This window comes from Chelonoidis abingdonii, chromosome 3, assembly GCF_003597395.2.
Source record: "Chelonoidis abingdonii isolate Lonesome George chromosome 3, CheloAbing_2.0, whole genome shotgun sequence".
NCBI lineage: Eukaryota > Metazoa > Chordata > Testudines > Testudinidae > Chelonoidis > Chelonoidis abingdonii.
Genome location: NC_133771.1, coordinates 69,084,837 through 69,106,512, shown reverse-complemented (window position 1 = coordinate 69,106,512; position 21,676 = coordinate 69,084,837). Strand labels below are relative to the sequence as shown.

At 40.8% G+C, this 21,676-nt stretch overlaps 1 protein-coding gene across 3 annotated transcripts in view; it reads right to left on the bottom strand.

Moving 5' to 3' along the window:
- The window catches only part of NT5E (5'-nucleotidase ecto), a 44,754-nt gene extending 23,324 nt beyond the window's left edge, over positions 1-21,430 (bottom strand). The window contains exons 1-4 of one of the 3 annotated variants that reach the window (XR_012655508.1): positions 20,893-21,364; positions 19,544-19,766; positions 10,673-10,861; positions 2,938-3,135 (exon numbers count right to left, since the gene is read on the bottom strand). Coding sequence is in view for 2 of the 3 variants with exons in the window: in XM_032805252.2 (XP_032661143.1) it covers positions 2,938-3,135; positions 10,673-10,861; positions 19,544-19,766; positions 20,893-21,249 (967 nt within the window). In the remaining variant the exon portion in view is untranslated. Of the gene's footprint in view, positions 1-2,937; positions 3,136-10,672; positions 10,862-19,543; positions 19,767-20,892 lie in introns of all 3 variants that reach the window. The other 2 variants (XM_032805252.2, XM_032805254.2) reach the window with 2 other exon arrangements.
- Between the last annotated feature and the right edge of the window lie 246 nt (positions 21,431-21,676).

The following is a 21,676-nucleotide window of genomic DNA, read 5'->3' as shown; positions in this document are numbered from 1 at the left end:
GTGCCATTCACTAAGTAGGGGGGTGGTACCGAAGTCCAGTGTGTAGCCTGGGTACCGATAGGTCTTAGGTGGGGCAAAAGATTCCTCTTCGAACTCTGAAGAGGATTCTTCTCTTGGAGACCACAGTGACGCAGTACTCGCTTCTGCTTCCAGGTGGTGCCAGGGAGCTGGCAACCATTGTATCGCAGTGTTAGGTGCCACGGTGGAGCTCATTGCCCCTTGTGCCCTTCCATCTCCAGTCATCTTGGTTGGCAGGGAGCCTGGAGTGGTCAGCGGGATTGGGAGGGACATCAGGTCCTTTGCTGCCTGGAAAGCCTCTGGGGTCAAAGGCGTCCACAGATGTGTTGTCCCACAGCTGTTCCCAGGAGTTGGAGGCAGATCCCAGACCAGACTTGATGCTCTAGACAGCAGTCGCCAAAGCCATCAGTGGCTCTGAGGAGGACGAGTGGCCAGGCGTGGGTCTCACTATGCTGGTCACTCCCTGCTTGTCCCTCTTCAGCACCAGAGAGCACCCTCTCTCAGTGCAGTGTTTCTGATGCTTCTTCCTTGGCACTGAGGATGGAGAACAGTAGTAGGAAGAGCACGGTGCTGGCGGAGCACTTCGTATGGAAGCTGACATGCTTGGCGCCAGTTTGGAGCGGCTCGGCTGCAAGACTGGTCTGAGGGCTGCCTCCATGAATAAGACCTTTAGACTAATATCCTGTCCTTTTGTGTGCACGGTTTGAAGCCCCTGTAGATCTGGCACTTCTCTTTAACATGAGATTCCCCGAGGCACTTTAGACAGCTAGAGTGTGGGTCACTCACTGGCATCGGCTTGCTGCAGGAGGCACACAGCTTGAAGCCTGGAGACTGGGGCATGTCCAGCCCCTGTGGCGGAAGTCTCTCGATGACAGGAACTATTAACACTACTACAGAAACTAAACTAAATACACTAAGTACAATAACTATACAATACATGACAGAAAAGTCCAAACCACTGGAAAAGAAGCCTTGCGAGACCAAGAAGGATCATTCCAGGCAAACGTCTTGGATGGTACGAAGGAACTGAGAGAGTGAGGGGCTGGGGGCACCCCTTATACTGGTGCATGTGACTCCAGAGAGCACTACAGCCAACCCAACGGCCACCAGTCAGGGAAAAATCTCTGGCAACTGTGCACTTGGCGTACACACACCTAGCATGGAATAGACATGAGCGACATCTCGAAGAACTCTACTTTCATACAAATGTTACGGAAAATTTGCTCCTTAGTGATTCTAGAATATATTAACTTTTCCTTCCATGAGACCTCCTTGAACAATATCAAAATTTACTTTATATGAAATCCAATTATGAGTGAAATTACAGAGGATCCTACTTGTTACAAGATTACAATATTTATTATAATCGTAAAACCCAGAAATAGGGGAAAATACAATTAGGTGAGTGAATTGATCCCCTGCCACAGCAGGATTTATTCCCTTCAGTACATTTGCAATTACTTTTGCTCAGTCTTGTTTTAGAATGCCAATCAATAGGACTTCTACCATGCCCTTTGGGAGACTGATAGACTCATTGCACAGTCCAGCAGGGGCTTTTTTTTTTTTTTAAATATTCAAACTAAATTTTCTCTTACTTATCATCTCAGTTACTCCTAATTATAGTAGCAGTACCCTACAAATTTGTTTAAAACACTTTTTGCATATTTTAAAACTGAACAATCTTACCAATGATCACCCAAATAACCATATAGGATTACTCAACTAGGAATTCATTTTATATGCATAGCTATCCTATTAATAGAAAATTGATGGTTTATTTTCAGAAACCAAACATAACTTGGATACAGCCATCATATAATTTCTCTGATGATTTTGTATTGTGTATATCATCTGGCACGTTACAAGGTTAATTTGCAAGCAACATATAAGCATTAAGAATACTGTACTTCACCATGTATATATCCAGTAGTCTGAATTATAACATTCATGGACATTGGAGAATTACTATAATGTTCAAGACCTGGTTTAAACAAACTCATTAAACTTGTGAAAACCATGTGACTGGCAAAGCTGAAACACCGTGTCAGTTTTGAAGTGATCCATTCTTCTACGCTGGTGGTGCCTAAGAGCTCCAACCCATGATCAGGGCCCCACGGTGGGAGGCAACAGACAAGCAACAGAATACACACCCAGAGAATCTCACTCTGTACATCAGACAGGAACCATCCACTAAATGAAACAAACAAACAGGGTGGCTGGCTTACAAAACAAACCATGGAAGGATTTTCCTCCTTCACAGTTTTATAATGTTTGATGAAAAACGTGTGTTTTTTATATATTACATTTGCACATGGATGTTCTTTGCCTGAATGTATTTAAAAGGTCATAAGCAACCCACATAAAACTGCTTGGTTGTTTTTACAATCAGAGTGAACTGAAATGCTTAAGAAAAGTGCTGGCTTGACAGCCTCAGAGGTCAATGCCCTTTCTTTGTCCATAAACCAAGTGCAGAGATACCAAGAGCTCAGAGTTCCCCATCCTGCTCCAAACTCTGTTCTGAAGGAACCATCCTTATGGGATAAGATGTTAGTTTACTCTTCATGCCCATTTAAGCAATATTAAGTTTAAATGTCTATAAAGTAGCCTAAAAATGCTAAATGTCATGGAAACAGATCACCTGAATGTCATGAGGAAGCTGTTAATGATTTTACATAGACCTAAAAAACTCCAAAACACCTGAAATGTGATAAACTGGAAACTTATTTGATTGCTGAGAGGAGTCAGTGAAGAAAGTAGGTTATAGCCTTAAAATATAGCCACAACTTGATGCCACAGATGACCGAATTAAGAAGAATGCTAAATTCTCCTGTAGCATTGTACTTTACTGTTAAAAAAAAGCAATAAAGCTAAAAATTTAGCTGCTTGATCTATAGAAACTCAAATCTCTGTTTCACATACCTTCAGGAATACTGCTATTTAGCAGAATAGGGTTTCCAGATGTTCTAATTACATTTCCTTGGTCATCAAACGTTACATTTAAATAACCAAGATATTTTCCAAAAGCATAGGCTTGTACCACTGGCACCTGCCTCCCATCATCTGACTTCACCAGGAATGGATAGTTGCCAGCTGGCATTTCACTGGAAGGTGGGGGACCTGAAACAAAATAACCACATGAGTATTTTATCTTCATAAAATTATCAGTAAAGATGTTCAAATAGGTTTTTCGTCCTTAAAAGAATATATGCAATATTTAATATCTATTAAGTAATAATTTGGAAATAAAATAAAGTTCTTCAGGACTTGAGTGCAAGGGTATATTTTCTCCTTGCAGAAGTGAAAAGTTGAGTTGATTTTAACCTCTTACTTCGCTGTAAGATCTCTAACTCATAGCAATTAACTGAGAATTAAAACAAAAAAAATAATAATGATTTTTCCATCACATATAAATTGTTGCATTTTTTGCCTTCTGCTTTATTGATAACTTGGCTTCTCAGGTGACATTTTTCTGGAACCACAAAGCCCAAAAAGCATAAATCTAAGGAGGTGACTATGTAACAAATTACTAAGTTATCACATTATTCCTTGATGAGATGGACTTCGTACTTTCGTACCATAAGATATTCATCCAAAAAAGAGAAGAGGCTTATCAAAGCTCCATGCACACTTCTCAGTTGAAGGCTTAGATCCTGTTTCATTAAAAATATGTTTACAGAGGATAATGTAAGAAACAGTAACCCCACCTTATTTTTTTTAACTCCTTTTAAATACACTTTTATCTGAAGGTTCTACTGAAAATCACCCTACTGCAAAAAGCATTCTAGTCCCAGATTCCAACTGCCACGTAATTCGTGAATATGTGGGAAGAACTGCAATTGTATTTTGGGTCCCCGAGTCAGTTATCTTGTGCCAACTATAAATACTTTTGTGAATGTTGACAGGGCAAACGGAGCTCCTGGAACATGTCCCAGATGTAATTGCAACGCTGCTAGAAGACTCAGCTGGTGGTTTGTAGCTAGTCTGCCAGAGTGTGCGTTTCCAAAAATCAAAGCAGAAGCTTTGACTCTGCCAAAGTACACTTTTTTTTTGTTTGAACAGATGAATGCATTTGTGTGCATTTGGTGTAGACAGCTCTCAGAGGTCATTTTAGGGTATCCATTTCTTCCAGTTTACAGAAAAAGTGAGGTCTTTCCAAATTAGAACCCACCTAGATATTCTGGAAGCGCACAAGCATTTATTTCATATCCAGATCAGGGGAATTTGTTCACATGTGAAGGCAAGAAAAGCAATGAAGTAGCTGGTGAAAGTAGTTTTTGTGTTTAAAGTTATTCATGTTGTGCTTACAAGGGTTCCTCTGTCTTAATTCAAGGGTGTGATTCTTTCTTAACAACTAGAATAGTAAAAAGGAGGCAGAGGCTGATGGAGAAGATAAACTGCAGGGGAAGAGAGAGGGAAATGGAACAGCAGTATGGAGAAACAAGCAGGGATGGAAGAGAAGGAAAGGGACAGTATGTTACTATCTTTCCACACACACAGTTAAGTCAGTCCCAAGTTACACAGAGATAGTTGGGTGTGTGGGCCATTTTTTTACTGTAACCCATAGACCAGGTTTTTTTAACATGCCTGTTCTGGCTACATTTAATTTGGCAGAGACTTACAGCTACTTTTGATTGCTTTAAAACTAGCCACTGTCACTTTTATGCAAATGCTATTTTTATTAATAATAAATGTGGGTTGTGCTTATTTTTAATAGATTATAACATGTGAGAGAGAGAATGTGTGTGTATATAATAAAGAAAGAAACAAACAAACAAAAACCACTGAGATGAGAGGAAATTGCCAAAAAAAAGAGTCCCTAGAAGACTGGGACAGGGAAAGGAAATCAGAAGCCAAAGGAATAGGGAGAGCGAGGGAAAGGGGGCAAGAAGGAAGAGCGATGTGAAGTCACACTCTATGTGACAATTTTGTGAAAAATTTATAGGTTGCTGAGAGGAGTTCAACATTCTTGGTGAAAAATGCAAGCCAAAGGACAACCACTTCCTTAGGCCTGGTCTATACTACAGAGTTATGTCAATGTAAGACATTTTACTCAGTAAGTGTCTATGCTAAAATGCAGCTCTTATTAATGACAGGTTTCAGAGTAGCAGCCGTGTTAGTTTGTATCCGCAAAAAGAATGGGAGTACTTGTGGCACCTTAGAGACTAACAGAATTTATTTATTTATTGGTGCCACAAGTACTCCTGTTCTTTTTGCTCTCATTAATGTAACTCGCCCACTACACCAATTTAACTCCATCTCCACGAGTGGCGTAGTGCTTAAGTCGATGTAGTTAGGTCGACAAAGTGTTAGTGTAGATATTACATTGCTTACATTGACTGTTTCTGCCTCTGAGAAGCTCTCCCACAATGCCCCACACTGCTAGTTAAATCGGTACAAGCATTCCTAGTGAGGACCCACATCAGACACAAGAAGCACAGTGTGGACATGCAAAAGCAGTTTAATTACTGTGGTGGCTGCAAGTCAACGTAACTTAGGTCGACTTAATTTTGTAGTGTGGAGTTCCCCTTAGAAAAAGGTTTAGTAAATAAAGGTATGTCTACACTTACCTCCAAAGCGATTGATCCAGTGGGGGTCGATTTATTGTGTCTAATGAAGGCGCAATAAATTGACAGCCGAGCACTCTCCCGTCAACTCCGGTACTCCACCGGAGCGAGAACCATAGGCGGAGTCAAAGGGGAGCATCAGCAGTCGACCTACTGCAGTGAAGACACTGCGGTAAGTAGCTCTAAGTGCATCGACTTCAGCTATGCTATTTTCGTAGCTGAAGCTGCGTAACTTAGACCGACTTCGCTCGCCCCGCCCAGTGTAGACCAGGCTTAAGAGAGCAGACACAATGTTCACAGGAAAGTCTAGTTAATAAAATTAGAGAAACATAGCAATATACAGGCCTGATTCCAGAGAGAGCTGGTCAGAGGACTAATAATATCCCAACTCACCAAGTGTTCACCTAGTGAAGTCAGAGTAGGGTAGGTCTTTACCAAGGCCTGGTCTTGCACCTCCTACATGCATTTAACTCTCAATGAAATCAAGAGGAGCAGAGAGGAATGTACTGACACATGGACCACTGTAAGGATTAGGTCCAGATTCCATAGCTAACTAAAGTCAAAGGTCCCAGTGCTTCCTTTAAGTTCCCAACTCCTACTCTCTTTCCTATGGAAATCCATGGAAAAACTACTGAGCATGCTCACTATCAGCATGAGCACGAATACATTTACCCCTTCATTCAAAACGTAGACAGATCCTGCTCTGCTGCTGAACTTATTTTTAAAGAACTGTAAAGAAATAAAGTAGCTTAAACAGGGTAAAGATTTGTAGAGAAATGAAACAGACAGCTGGAAAAAGTAGCTACAAAAGCCATCATTCCACACCAGTCTTGTAAGTGGCAAGATCTAAAGAAATAATGGGGGAGGAAGGGGCAAGAAGAAGAAAGGGAAGAGTAAAAGGAACATTTTTGCATTTTTAATCTGTGAAATGCAAGACATTTAGCTTAGAAAGCTGCTTGTGATTTCACAGATAAAATTCATCTTTCTTCACTTATTTCTGTGGAAATTGTCACCCTCTTAGGTGCTGTATTTGTGACTAAGCTTGGATATTAACCTTATACAATTAATGTATCTCCTTATTGCACAAATCTCACCTTGTAAAAAAAATCACCTTAATATTAAAACACCTATGTCTAAATCGGCTTAGTGTTCCAGACATTTTCAAATGGTGTTTTGGGAAATAAGGGGAAACAGAAGGAGAGGCAATAATGTTACAATGGCCCATATCCCCTTGTATGGGTGTTCTGGAAGCAAAGTAACCATGTTGCACCTAGCAAGAAGGAGAGAGAAAGATATCACATGTCGTGTTAAGCTGCTGCTTGAACATAAGTGAGGCTCAGGGTGGAATTTGTTCCACATGTGTGGCTCAGGGAACCAACAGCATGCTAGCTTTTCCCCCTTTGCATACAAAAATATGTTACTGCCTGTAATGCAAGCTCACTGCTCTTTGAGGGAATCTGTTCTGGTGGGATGGAATAGCTTCATACTGGCACACACATATATTAGAACTTGTTTGGTTTTAGATAGGTGCTATTTGCTGTACTGAATTAGTACGTATTGAGAAACTGACTGAGTCTTTTCATGATGGGAAATCTCATAGCTGACTGCTATTCCCTAATATCTGGTGATGGAAACTATTCAGCTTACAATTACCCCAAAAGAAGATTCAACAAAGGTAAGGAACACTACAAGAGAAGCAGGGAAGTGGAAGGGGACCAGCAGTAAGATCACGCAGTTACATTAGCTATACGCAAAACTTGATGGTTTTGAATTATTGGGAATTTTTTACCACCTATAAATTATTAAAAGAGTAACGGTAACTATTTTAGACTCTCCCACAACCTAGCCAATATTCCAAGACAGAAGTGGACAAGCTAAAGGGATATGAAGAAAGAGTATAATGGTCTTGCAGATTAATTCGGGGCAGTGGGGTTAGCCAGAGTGGGGAGATTATACAAGAGACAAGACCAGGTGAGGAAGAAGGGGCAGAGTGGTGAGGGGTTTTAACAGAGGAGGTCAAGAAGCTTGACTTTGAGCTGAAAAACAGTAGCCAGTGGAGGGACTCAAAGAGGAGTTCATAGACTTGCTATGACATTGTCTTAATAATAAAAGGAAGTCATTATATATGTAACATATCTCCACTGCCAAAGTGCTTTGCAGACATTAATTAATCCTCAAAATACCTGTGCACCCTATAGAATTAGGCCCTCCTCTAATATAGGGCGGTTTGGGAGGGGGGAAATCACCAGCTTCCCCTCACCTGTGTTTTTCCTGTATTTTTGAAACAATCAAAATTCAAAACATTCTGACCAGCTCTATAGTTGGCTGAAAGATTAGAAAAGAACTTCAAATATTTTGTCAATTTTTTCCTCTAGGATTTTTCATTGAAATTTCTTTTTTCTTTGAAATTAGAAAAAAATGTGACCAGTTTAGGGAGCGAAGTAGAAGTACTCAGAGTGGGCAACAGAGAGTCTGTGACTTGCCCAAAGTTACACATAGACAGAGGTTTCAGAGATGGGAAAAGAACTCAGGAAGTTCTGGCTCCTAGCGTTGTGCTCAGGCAGCAGCTGGGTAGGCAACAACATAAAAATTTCTACTTTTTTGTCACAATGAAACAACAGAGAAGCTTCATAAGGTACTCTGAAGTTACATAGTTTGCTAAGTGGTACTGACAACTGATCTATAGTGCCCAAGTCTTTTCACACACACACCAAGTAGTACTACAGTGTACACCCAAACAAACATCTATGATCCTTATCTCTGCCATCAGGCTTGCTCCTAACCCATGTAATCTGCTGATGAGGATCCTTTCTCCAGGATACATGCACAGAGTTTTTACATACAGCATCCTTCAAAATGCAAGGATAAGTATATTACCTACAGTTTTGCACTGTTTGTTTGATGGGGATCCATAGTAATCTGTAATCTACTACACACTTTCCTATGTATAAAAATATCGTTCCTTTAAAAGTCTGATATCACATAGATCTGCAAGACTAGAAATAGACATTTAGATTATTGCAAAGGGCTATTTCTCCATTTCCAATGGAACTATGCACTTGTTTCTAGCCCCGAAAGGTCCTATAATATTATGATTTTAAAACTAACATTGTCATCTAAAAAGGTTATTTAAAATAAATTTTAGGTGGATTTTTTTTTTAACTGCTTCTGAGGCTTCATTTGGCCTCATGGTAACTAAGTCACCTATCTTAGCAAGCAGACAAATGAAGGGGAAAAACATCCTAGTAGCATTTCAGAAAAAATCCCTAAAGCATATACAGAATGTGACCGTGAGAGATGTGGGATCTACTAGTACTCATTTGGGATGATCTTGCATAACTCATTTGTGGAGTCATCATTCACTAGCTACGCCCATCCCAAACTCACACTGTTAAGTCTTTGTGGCATACCACACCACCCGGCATTTTCTCACACATTGTTTGCATGCATGTATAATTTCTATAGACTATTTGGAACTTTGTAAAGAACAGCTACAATCTGAGACAATGTTCAAGATGGAATTTTTTTAGGCATAGGAAGACAGTCTGTGCCCTTTTAATTTTCTGTCACAGTGTGAAACATTCATGCTAGCACGATGTTTGGCAGTAGCTGGGTAGGCAACAACATAAAAATTTCTACTTTTTTGTCACTTTGGGTGTATATTCAGGATCAGTCCCTACACAGATCCATGTCTCAAACCACTTCTAAGTGTGTTTTTCTGAAATGTTTCAGATTTTATTTGCTTCCTCTTAAAACTCAATATGAAAATATCAGTGGGATTCTTTTTTAAAAATAAATGTTTGCCCTCATGGACTAAATAATACCATCACTAGGCCACCAAATATTACAAAGTACATATGTTTTACCTGCTCCTGAGGTATGACAGAAGCATGTTTTACCGTGCTTTAAAAACCTATACATACAAAAACAGGGTAACAGTCACCTACAGGATATTTGGAAAAATAATCAAGGAATATACTTTGTTTTATATTGATTAATTTGTTTCACTGATTCCTTTAATGCATGTATCATAGACAAGGTAAATTAAAATATTTTATTTTATTTATTCCCTTATACAGTAAACTTGGAAAACACGATAGAATCTCAGAAATGTAGGGCTAGAAGGGACCTTGATAGGTCATCTAGTGCAGCCACCTCCAGCCCCCCAAGCGAGGTAGGACCAGGTATACCTAGACTAGCGGTTCTCAACCCGCGGCCCAGTTAGCACACAGCTGCAGCCCAAGTATTATCTGCAGGACTAAGTATTATCTAGTACTTTGCATTTGTCTTCACTGAATTTCATCTTGTTGATTGCAGACCAATTATCCAATTTGTCAAGGTCGTTTTGAATTCTAATCCTAACCTCCAAAATGCTTGCAACTCCTCCCAGCTCAGTGTCATCTCAAATTTTATAAGAATACTTTCCAGTCCACTATCCAAGTCATTACTGAAAATCTTAAAAGTACCAGACCCAAAACAGACCACTGCAGGACTCCACTAGATATGTCCACACAGTGAACTATTGATAACTACTCTGAGTACAATCTTTCTACCAACTACCACCCACTTTATAGTAATTTCGCATAACTAGGGAAATGTAGTCTCTCTCATGAGAATCTCATGTGGGACTACTATTAAACAAGCTGCACAATAATTTAGCAACACTACTATTTGCATTGGAGAGGGTCTGTGTTTCACAGGTCATCCTGAATATGTTCAAAGAGTTAGGACACTTCTTACTCACAGAGGGTGTAAAAACTGGGAATGGACTCATGTCATAGTCTCAGTCTCATATGTCTTGCTTACAGTAAGAATTGCAAAATAACTACATCTCACGTGGGTTAGTCTCAAGGTGATATGTGCTACATAAAGTTGATTGGTTTGAATTATACAGGGTGCCAGATCCTCAATTGCTCTCAGTCAAGGTAGCTCCACTGAAATTGCTGATATTCACCAGTTGAGGAACTGGCCACAGTACTCAGTTTCAAGTAAGTTACATTTTTACGAAGTCATCTTAGTTCAATGAGAATTTTCTTTCAATTAATGATCAGTTTTAGTTAAAAGCAACATTTTACTGAGAGATGTAATACCTGTATAAAGAAATGTGTTCGTATGTCCTCCAATTACAACATCCACTCCTCTCACTTTTTGAGCAATCTTTTGATCCACAGTGAAACCAGAGTGTCCTAGTGCAATAATTTTGTTAACTCCCAGTGTGGTAAGTTTATCCACATGTGGCTGCAATGCTTCAATTTCATCTTCAAAGTATATATCCTTGCCTTAAAAAAAAAAAAAAAAAGAGAAAGGAGATTATTAATATTTATGAGGTGTCTAAAAATACTTGTGTTTTCACAAGATCAGATTATTGAAACAGCTGATGGACTATGGCTAGAGTCCCACAAACTGTGGGGAGCTCTGGCCTCTCTCATTATTTAAATGCCTATTTCTACCATCAAACATGGGATACTAGGTTGTGAGATTTAAATGATCTCTGAATTTTAGTTGCCCCAGGGTCCCACATTCCTTTACAGAATGAAGCAAATGGGAGTCTTAATTAGCTTTATTGGGGGTTGGCTCAGACTTTTAATCTGGCCCAGTGTTTTCAAGTACTGTATAAACAACCTGAACATTTGTGCTCAGTCTACCAACATTTATGAATTGAATTATGTACACTCAACTATATATAACAAAGCTGTAATTCCAAGAAAAGATGCCGGTGATAAGAGCCAACAGAGCAAAGTGCCAATGGTTTTTGACTACCATTAGAACTGAGAAAGAGTTACATTCAGGTTTGTCTCATATGCATCATTTGGGTGTAAATATAACATTTTTTTGCCATATTACTTCCTATTGATTTTTCCTTAGAATCTTTCTTCTTCCCCCATGTTAATTCTTCTTCCACAAAGTGTCCCCCCATCCTGGCTTATTTTGTCCGTCTCCTTTCTATTTCCACAGCAGTTCCCTCAGAGTCCTCCTGCACTAAATCTGCAGGCTCAGGGCCAAATCCTACTTGCCTTCTATATGCAAGTATCAGAGGGGTAGCCGTGTTAGTCTGGATCTGTAAAAGCAGCAAAGAATCCTGTGGCACCTTATAGACTAACAGACGTTTTGGAGCATGAACTTTCGTGGGTGAATACCCACTTCGTCAGATGCATGTATTCACCCACGAAAGCTCATGCTCCAAAACATTTGTTAGTCTATAAAGTGCCACAGGATTCTTTGCTGCTCTTCCATATGCCAATTATCTCATTGAATGAGATGAATCATATGATTTTTGACTGTCAGTGATACACAGCAATAGGAAAACCTGAAGTGGAATTACTTCCCTGAAGGGAGAACCCACAGATAAGAGATTTAAAAGGGGTAATCTTTACCCAGCTCACAGTATTAAGAAAGCTTATGGTTTCTCTGAAATATTTCTATTTTATCATTTCAGAATAATTTCATTTATAATACAAACATGTACTTTCTCTCTATTGAATTTGCTGTGTCTCAGTCACACTCTTGATTTCCACAAAAAGGAAAAAAAGCAGCTATCCCAGGTGCTAGGTTCCTTTGACAAAGTTTTAAAATACAGTTCTTGTAAATCACTGATCAACAAATTTTCATTAAACTCTCCAACCAAAAATGACTAACTAGAAAATAAACCATACAAATTCCGCCTCCCATCCTTCACAATTCTCCTCCATTCCCATGCATCTTGGGAGAATATAGGAGCCTTTCAGCATACCCTAGAGATCAACAGATCGAGGCTATTTCATAGCAAAGGGGAGAGTAAGAACTAGTCCAGAGTTCAATGCTAAATGTTTCAAGAAATAAAGAGTTACCGCAAAAGAGAAACATTGACAAAGCAATATTATGGAGTTATATAAATTGTCAAACTGTAACAGTTCTGTTGTTGCCTAATTGTAACCCAGGATTCAAAACAAAAAACACACAACTCATTGCTTAGTACTTGGTCACCCACTTCTGAAAAGTTTAAATTTAGTTAAAAAAAAACAAACCCCTAACAGTTATTCATCTTTTTCTTTGTGGCTCAGCAATTCCATTATTTCTTTTTCAGTGTGTTAACTAACAGGAAATAAGTTTTCTAATTTCTTCAAACTTTAGAAAGAAACAGAAAAGGCAAATAAACAGCACTATTTTTTAACAAGAAGACAAGATAATGGGATGGGTGCCAAAAGTATTAGGCACATGTCCAAGGGTAAAATAAGTGGCTGCTACCATAAGGATATGATTAAAAGGGCAGGATCACAATTCCAAGAACATGGTTGTGGTATTGCTCTGGAAAACAGCTCAGAGCGATATTTGTTGACAAGTGTTCTCCACTGAATATTTCTGCTGTTCTACAGTCAGGAGAAGTTATCAAGATACTGAAGTCAAAAGTTATGCACAAAAATGTGATTTATTATTTTGCAGCACAAAATACATGCTAAGCACCTCATAGTACCAATAAAAAGACATGGTTCCTATTCTAAAGATCTTACAATATAACGGATGAATAAATGTTGTCTTGCTTATTTACCAATACTGGGGCAATTGTTGTAGAAAAAACCTAGTAGGGTGATTCAAATGCGGCAGGTGGATTTAGTAGTACATAGGACATCTTTTAAAAAAAGCTACCAATTAATAGCTTCATCATTTGCACTATGGATTATTAAAGTAGACTTCACCCACTGTTTCCAGATATTTATTAGCAATCCTTACAGAGGTGGAGAGAGAGCGCGACAGCGAGCACTATGGAAACACTGGGATTGAGGTCCCACTGTTTCAAAAGATTTATAATTATAATATGGTAATAGCTGTGAACAGACTGTGAAGGTGACAATAGTAGCAATAGTGACGAAAGACATCTAGTGATAATACAAAACAAATTTATATAAACTTGCAGAGAAAAATGGCAGTGCAAAAATCCACACTTTATTCTAAACAGTAGTCTCTGAGGAGCTGGAAAGTCCTGTAAGAGCACAAGATTTCAGGGTAATGAAGGAAAATCTGAGAATAAACTCAACTGAACTACCTGAAATAAAGTGTTCCTAATAGACATGACATCTTCCTGGAATCCAATCTCACTTCTGAATTACTTTTTAGATTAAGGAACTAGGTTAATGATTAACTCACCAACCCATAATTTCAGCCAGGAGTTTCAACACCGCAGATTGCTAAATCATTTGTGACATAAACCACAGTATGCAGAAACTGAATCATCTTTTGAACGCTAATGAAGGCTTCACACACTAAAGAGGTGTACAAGTAAAAAAGGAGAGAGTTACAAAAACTGTGTTTGCTACATATGGTGGCCCCTAGAAAACTCCCTATTACTGCCAACTGCTTTTGGATTCCTCAGTTTTACTACAGTATGTACTTAATCTGTGACTGCTTTAGCTTTGCCTAAGAAAGTAATAAGCCTTCTGTCTTAATACTACTACTTCTCTTTTGGCTCCTTATTGGGTCTTTCAGTACAATTATAACCATCTCTAGGTTTTGCTACACATTTATTTTTATATGTCCTTTTACTAACAGCAGCTGTAATTCACCACCATCGAAATTCTGCTCTAATATCTTTCACATCTACAGAAGGGCTACATTGACAGTACATATTGTGCCTCTCTCAAAATACATAAACTATGACACTGTTCCTCAAGAACTTATTTTAATTCCTAGCATCTCCAATTTAGCCAACTTTCTGGATTGCCTGGATGAGAAACCAGTGCTCAAGGAATACATAGGCTCTGACCCAGGTGCCTTCCCACATTGCTTCACGGATATTATACAAGCAGGGATATTGTGCAAGCAGAAATGCTGGGGTCTGAGATGCCAACCTCCCTAGTTGGGTTGTCACTCATAGGTGAACATTTGGACCATATCAGTTAAAAGAAAATTTCCGTTAAGTGTTGTATTATTTGTCACACATCTTATACATGCATATTCATCTCTCTCTTCATACCTTCAGCACATGTAAGCTTCTCATTTTGCATAGGCAAAGGAAGAATAAATGTTTCCTTGTTATTCCTTAGAGGAAAAGGATGGACTCAAATAACCCAGTCTCGTATGTCAGAAGGCAGATTAAAAGTTTCTGTTGACCGCAGAGAGGTCTCCTCTGTGGATGTCTTTAATCATTTCAGTTAATACATTTAGACTTTTATGTCAGTTGTACATTTGAATACTTTGTTTAAATATTATTATACCTTCCCTATTCTGGGCTAATTTACACCTTCATTTTTACAGTTCTGATGTTATTTCAGTAAGTAATGGACAGAAAAGTAGTAATATCATCCTTGTATTGAAAAGTGATTTTTTAAAAAAATGTTATGTTCAATGCATTTTAATTCCATTGTGTGTCTAGTTTAAAACCAAGAGGGAATGCCAGGTTCTTTTATTAGGCATGGAAGTGGCTCTTTTGCACCTACAATGATGTTCTGCATCTGATTAAAAGGGCAAGGTGAGAAACTCTAATGTGAAATGGTGTTTTTATTATTCTAAAATACAATTATCTGTTCTTAAAATCAGAAGTAGTCTATTTTTGTTTCATTGCTTTACACTAATTAAATAAATCTTGATCACTGGAACAACTTATTTGTCAGAAGAGGATGAGTCTATGCTTCATCACTTCTGCTATCAGTCACTGATAGAAAATAATTGTGATTCCTTCTGTAGTCTAATTTCTGGTATGTATACTTGAGATGCCAAAAAAACACAAGGGGACAAATTCTGCCCTCAGATACACATATGCAACTCCTACTGACTTCAGTGGGATTTGGGCATGTATCTGAGGGCCAAGTTACATTCCTCAGAATTCAAAATTTTCAGATTGTAATAAACTCTGTAAAAACATATTCTCCTTAATTATACAAGATGTATTCACATCTTCAGGCTCTCTTATGTGGCCAATAAGGAGAAAAATATACAAGGTTTTTTTAAAAATTGTTTTACACAATTGTAAGCGTAACACCCCGTTAGAGCAGTGCTTCGCATGTTCTAAATGGATCTGTGTATGGAACACATCTTTTCATATAGCTCAAACATCCGGCACTTAAAAACAGACAGATGGCCAGAGAGCTGAATAATACAAAAGTTCTATAGGCAACTAAAACTCTTCATCAGTATTCATTCATTCATACTAGGAAACATATAGAGTTAAAATTTTAGCATTTCACTGCTTAAGAACATAAGAACGGCCATACTGTGTCAAACCAAAGGTCCATCTAGTCCACAGGGGCAGCTCCGGGCCCCAGCACGCCAAGCGTGTGCTTGGGGCGGCATGGTGCGAGGGGCGCTCTGCCGGTTGCCAGGAGGGCAGCAGGCAGAGGGTCCACTGGTCCTGCAGCTCCGGTGAGCCTCCCGCAGGCGTGCCTGCGGAGGGTCCACTGGCCCCGTGGGCGTCAGTGGAGCTGCGGGACCAGCGGACCGTCCGCAGGCAAGCCTGTGGGAGATCCATCAAAGCCGTGGGACCAGCGGACCCTCCGTAGGCACACCTGCCGGAGGTCCACTGGAGCCGCAGGACCGGTGACTGGCAGAGCACCCCCTGCGGCATACCGCTGTGCTTGGGGCAGTGAAATGTCTAGAGCCGCCCCTGGTAGCCCAGCATCCTGTCTTTCGACAGTGGCCAATGCCAGGTGCCCCAGAGGGAATGAACAGAACAGGTAATCATCAAGTGATCCATCCCATCGCCCATTCCCAGCTTCTGGCAAAAAGAAGCTAGGGACACCATTCCTGCTCATTGTGGCTAATATCCATTGATGGACCTATCCTCCATGAATTTATCTAGTTCTTTTTAGAACTCTGTTATAGTCTTGGCCTTCACAACATCCTCTGGCAAGGAGTTCCACAGGTTGACTGTGCGTTGTTTGAATAAATACTTCCTTTTGTTTGTTTTAAATCTGCTGCCTATTAATTCCATTTGGTGGCCCCTAGTTCTTGCATTATGAGAAAGAGTAAATAACACTTCCTTATTTACTTTCTCCACACCAGTCATGATTTTATAGACCTCTATCATATCCCCCCTTAGTCATCTCTTTTCCAAGTTGAAAAGTCAGTCTTATTAATCTCTCCTCATATGGCAGCCGTTACACACCACTTATATATATTATAGCCCTTTTCTGAATCTTTTCTAAGCCCAATATATCTTTTTTGAGATGGGGCAACCACATCTGCATGCAATATTTAAGATGTGGGTGTACCATGGATTTATATAGAGGCAATATGATATTTTCTGTCTTATCATCATCCCTTTCTTAATGATTCCCAACATTCTGTTCGATTCTTTGACTGCCTCTGCACACTGAGTGGATGTTTTCAGAGAACTATCCACAATGACTCCAAGATCTCTTTCTTGAGTGGGAACAGCTAATTTAGACCCCATCATTTTATATGTGTAGTTGGGATTATGTTTTTCAATATGCATTACTTTGCAATTATCAACATTGAATTTCATTAGCCATTTCATTGCCCAATCACTTAATTTTCAGAGAGCCTTTTGTACCTCTTTGCAGTGACTTAACTATCTTGAGTAGTTTTGTATCATCTGCAAATTATGCCACCTCACAGCTTACCCCTTTTTCCAGATCATTTATGAATATGTTAAATAGAACTGGGCCCAGTACAGACCCATGGGGGACACCATTATTTACCTCTCTCCATTTTGAAAACTGATCATTTATTCCTACCCTTTTAACCAGTTACTAGTCCATGAGAGAACCTTCCCTCATATCCCTTAACAGCCTTTTGTAAGTAATTTTGTCAAAGGCTTTCTGAAAACCTACATACACTATATCCACTGGATCCCCCTTGTCCACGTGCTTGTTGACCCTCTCAAAGATTTCTAGTAGATTGGTGAGGCAGGATTTCCCTTTACAAAAACCATGTTGACTACTGCCCAACAAATTATGTTCATCTATGTGTCTGACAACTTTGCTCTTTCCATAGTTTCAAACAAACAGTTTGCTCAGTACTGAAGTCAGGCTTAGCGTACTCTAATTGCCAGGGTCATCTCTGGAGCCCTTTTTAAAAATTGGCATCACATTAGCTATCCTCCAGTCATTTGGTTCAGAAGCTGATTTAAATGGTAGGTTACAGACTACAGTTAGTAGTCCTGCAGTGTCACATCTGAGTTCCTTTAGAACCCTTGGGTGAATACCATCTGGTCCTGGTGACTTCTTACTGGTCAATTTATCAATTTGTTCCAAAACCTCCTCTAATGACACTTCCAATCTGGGACAGTTCCTCAGATATGTCATCTAAAAAGAATGGCTCAGATTTGGAAATCTCCCTCACCTCCTCAAGCGTGAAGACCTATGCAAAAACTCATTTAGTTTCTCCACGATGGCCTTAAGTGCTCCTTTAGCATCTCGATCTTCCAGTAGCCCCACTGGTTGTTCAGCAGGCTTCCTGGTTCTGATGGACTTAAAAAATTTTACGTTATTACTTTTTGAGTCTTGGGCTAGCTGTACTTAAATTCTTTTTTGGCCTTCCTAATTATATTTTTACACTTCATTTGCCAGAGTTTAGGCTCCTTTCTATTTTCCTCAGTAGGATTTAACTTCCACTTTTTAAAGGATGCCTTTTTGCCTCTCGTTGCTTCTTTTACTTTGTTTAGCCACTATGGCTCTTTTTTTGGTTCTCTTACTATGTTTTTGAATTTAGGATATACATTTAAATTGAACCTCTACCATGGTGTCTTTAAAAAGTTTCCATGTAGCTTGCAGGGATTTTACATTTGGTGCTTTGTCTTTCAATTTCTGTTTAACTAAATTCCTCATTTTTGTGTAGTTCCCCTTTTTTAAACTAAATGCCACAGTGCTGGGGCGCTGTGATGTTTTCCCCATCACTGGGATGTTAGATTTAATTATATTATGGTCACTATTACCAAGCAGGTCCACGTATATTCACTTCTTGGACCTGATCCTGTGCTCCACTTAGGACTAAATCAACAATTGCCTCTCATCCTGTGGGTTCCAGGATTCCAAGCAGCAGTTATTTAAGGTGTCAAGAAACTTTCTCTCTGCATCCTGTCCTGAGGTGACATATACCCAGTCAAGGTGGCGATAGTTGAAATCCCCCATTCTTATTGATTTTTTCTATTTTAATAGCCTCTTTAATCTCCCTGAGCATTTTACAGTCACTATCACCATCCTGGTCAGGTGGTCGGTAATATATCCCTAACGGTATATTCTTATGATTCAAACATGGAATTACTATTCATAGAGATTCTATGGTACACTTTGATTCATTTAAGATTTTTACTTCATTTGATTCTATGCTTTCTTTCACATCTAGTATCACTCCCACCCCCAGTACCACCTGTTCTGTTCTTCCAATATATTTTGTACCCTGGTATCACTGTGTCCCACTAATTATCCTCATTCCACCAAGTTTCTGTGATGTCTATATCAATATCCTCATTTAATATGAGGCACTCTAGTTCACCCATTTTATTATTTATTATTTAGACTTCTAGCATTGGTATATAAGCACTTTAAAAACTTGTCACTTTTTAGCTGTCTCCCATTACATGATGTAATTTAATTAGACTTCTTTCATTTGACTGATTCTCATCAGATCCTATCTGTATTTTATCATATTCCATCCTCTCCTCCTCAATAGGACATAGAACAGTGGTTCTCAAACTTTTGTACTGGTGACCCCTTTCACATACCAAGCCTCTGAGTGTGACCCTCCCCCTCAAATAAATTCAAAACACTTTTTAATATATTTAACATCATTATAAATGCTGGAGGCAAAGCGGGGTTTAGGGTGGAGGTTGACAGCTTGCGACTCCCCATGTAATAACCTTGCGACATTCTGAGGGGTCCTGACCCCCAATTTGAGAACCACTGACACAGAGAATCTCCATTAATACAGCCTCCCCGAAGGATGTCCCTATCCGGACCATGTGTGACTTCGTTTACATTGTTTATATATATATATATTGTTTGTTCCTGCTATACTAAAGAAAAGCATACCTGGATTTGAAAGGAAAGATGTTTCCTTAGTGGTATAGCCAACAATTCCGATTTTTTCTGAACCAACACGTAGTATTTTATAAGGCTGAAAATATCCAGCGATCCTGGATGCTACTGATCTGCTTGCCTGAATGTTTGCACTTAGAATTGAAAAATTAACATTTTTAAGTAGCGGATCCAATAATCCCTCCAGACCATTGTCAAACTCATGGTTCCCCAAAGCCTATGAAAAACAAAAAGGACAATTATTAGACACCCCCAAATAACCACTATACGTGGTCTGTCAGAAAGTACATACTGGGCATTTCTAGTATAGATGCTCTCTCGTTGACTCTGGTACAACGGAGTGAGAGGTGCAGGCGGAGTCCAACGGGGCGCATCAGCAGTCGACTCACCGCAGTGAAGACACTGCGGTGAGTAGATCTAAGTACGTCAACTTGAGCTATGTTATTCACGTAGTCGAAGTTGCGTAATTTAGATCAATCCCCCCAGTGTAGCCCAGACTAAATACAAAATAAAAATGCAAATACAGCACACTGCTGTGTTAATTGTAAACTACTAAAAAATAAAGGGAAAGTTTAAAAAAAGATTTAACAAGGTAAGGAAACTGCTGCTGTGCTTGTTTCATTTAAATTAAGATGTTTAAAAGCAGCATCTTTTTTTTCTGCATAGTAAAGTTTCAAAGCTATCTTAAGTCCAGGGTCACCTGCAAACTTTTGAAAGAACCACCATCACGTTTTGTTCAGAGTCCGGAACATTTCAGAATTACCAACAACCTCCATTCCCCAAGTGTTCTTAACTCTGAGGTTCTACTGTGGTAGCATTACCTCCTCTACCTTGTCTCACCAACATTCAGTGACCAGACTTTAGGCTCAAGGCAAATTTAAAAATGTTATTAAGATGATGTTAAGAAAAAGTGAACGGTACAGAGTTTAAGCATATAAGTTTCTGTATTACTTCAGCTTTTGCCGCAGGTTCACAACACCCTTCACTGCTTCACCAGGCCAACCGCAGGGCTCAGCTGGGAGCTCTGCCCCTGTCTCCCAGGGCCCCCTGAGCACCAGCCACTGCCCAACCTGCGCATCTGGCGAAGCGCTGCGACGGCGCAAGCCTTGGCGGGTCACTTTCAAAACACACGGGCCCCATTTCCCTGCAGCTACACCACCACCCTGCGCCCTTCCTTTGCACCAGCCCCCTGCATCCTGCCTCTCCAGCCGCACCCCAGCCCGGCAGCCGCCCCGGCCATGCACCACCTACGCACACCGCCTCTCCTCCCGTAGCCCCCAAGCTGCACGAGAGCCACCGCCTGTGCCTGCCCCCACGCGAGCTGAGAGGCGCCTGCGCCTTACCATAGCGTCGTAGCCCAAGAGGTTCATGAAGCGGACCACTTCCCGCCCCTTGAAGTAGCTGAACCACACGGTGCCCTGGTACTGGTCCCCGGCGTCCAGGAGCAGCACGTTGGGGTGGGTGGCTCGGATCTCCCGGATCTTGGTGTATCTCCGCGCCACCCCGCCATAGCAATCCAGGGGGCGGCCGCGAGTGCGGCTCTGGCACTTGCCGGAGTCGCTGCTGGTCTGCTCCACGCGCGCGTGGACGTCGTTGGTGTGGAGAAGCGTGAGCTGGAAGGCGGCCCGGGCGGCGTGCGCCAGGCAGAGCAGCGCGGCCAGCCCCAGCCAGGGCCTGAGCGTCCCCCGCTGCCTCCTCATGCCGGCCCCGCGCGCAGCTGCCGCGGTTTAAAGCGGGGCCCCACGCGGCTGGTAGCACCGAGGAAGATCCATGGCAGGGGGTGGGAGGGTTGGACGGCTCCTCCACCTTCCCCACAGGGCTTGGGTGTGGGCGGTTAATCTAATCCTTGTCGTCCTGCAGCTGCCAGAGCGAGGGCCGGGGTGGGGAGAGATACAAGGATGTCCCACGAGTTCCCTATCCCAGATAAAGTTACACACGCTGGTCCTTCCCCTGCCTCACTCGAAACGGGGCGAGTCCGGGCGGCTGAGCTATTGCGTGTTCTGCACGCCCTGCCGCCGCAGGCGGCCGGGCTAGGCAGTAGTGTAGTCCTGTCAACAGGACGTGGTGCAGGCGCCAGGGCGGTTTGGCCCGCAGAGTGTTTGAGCTGGAGATCAGGGGCTGTTTGCA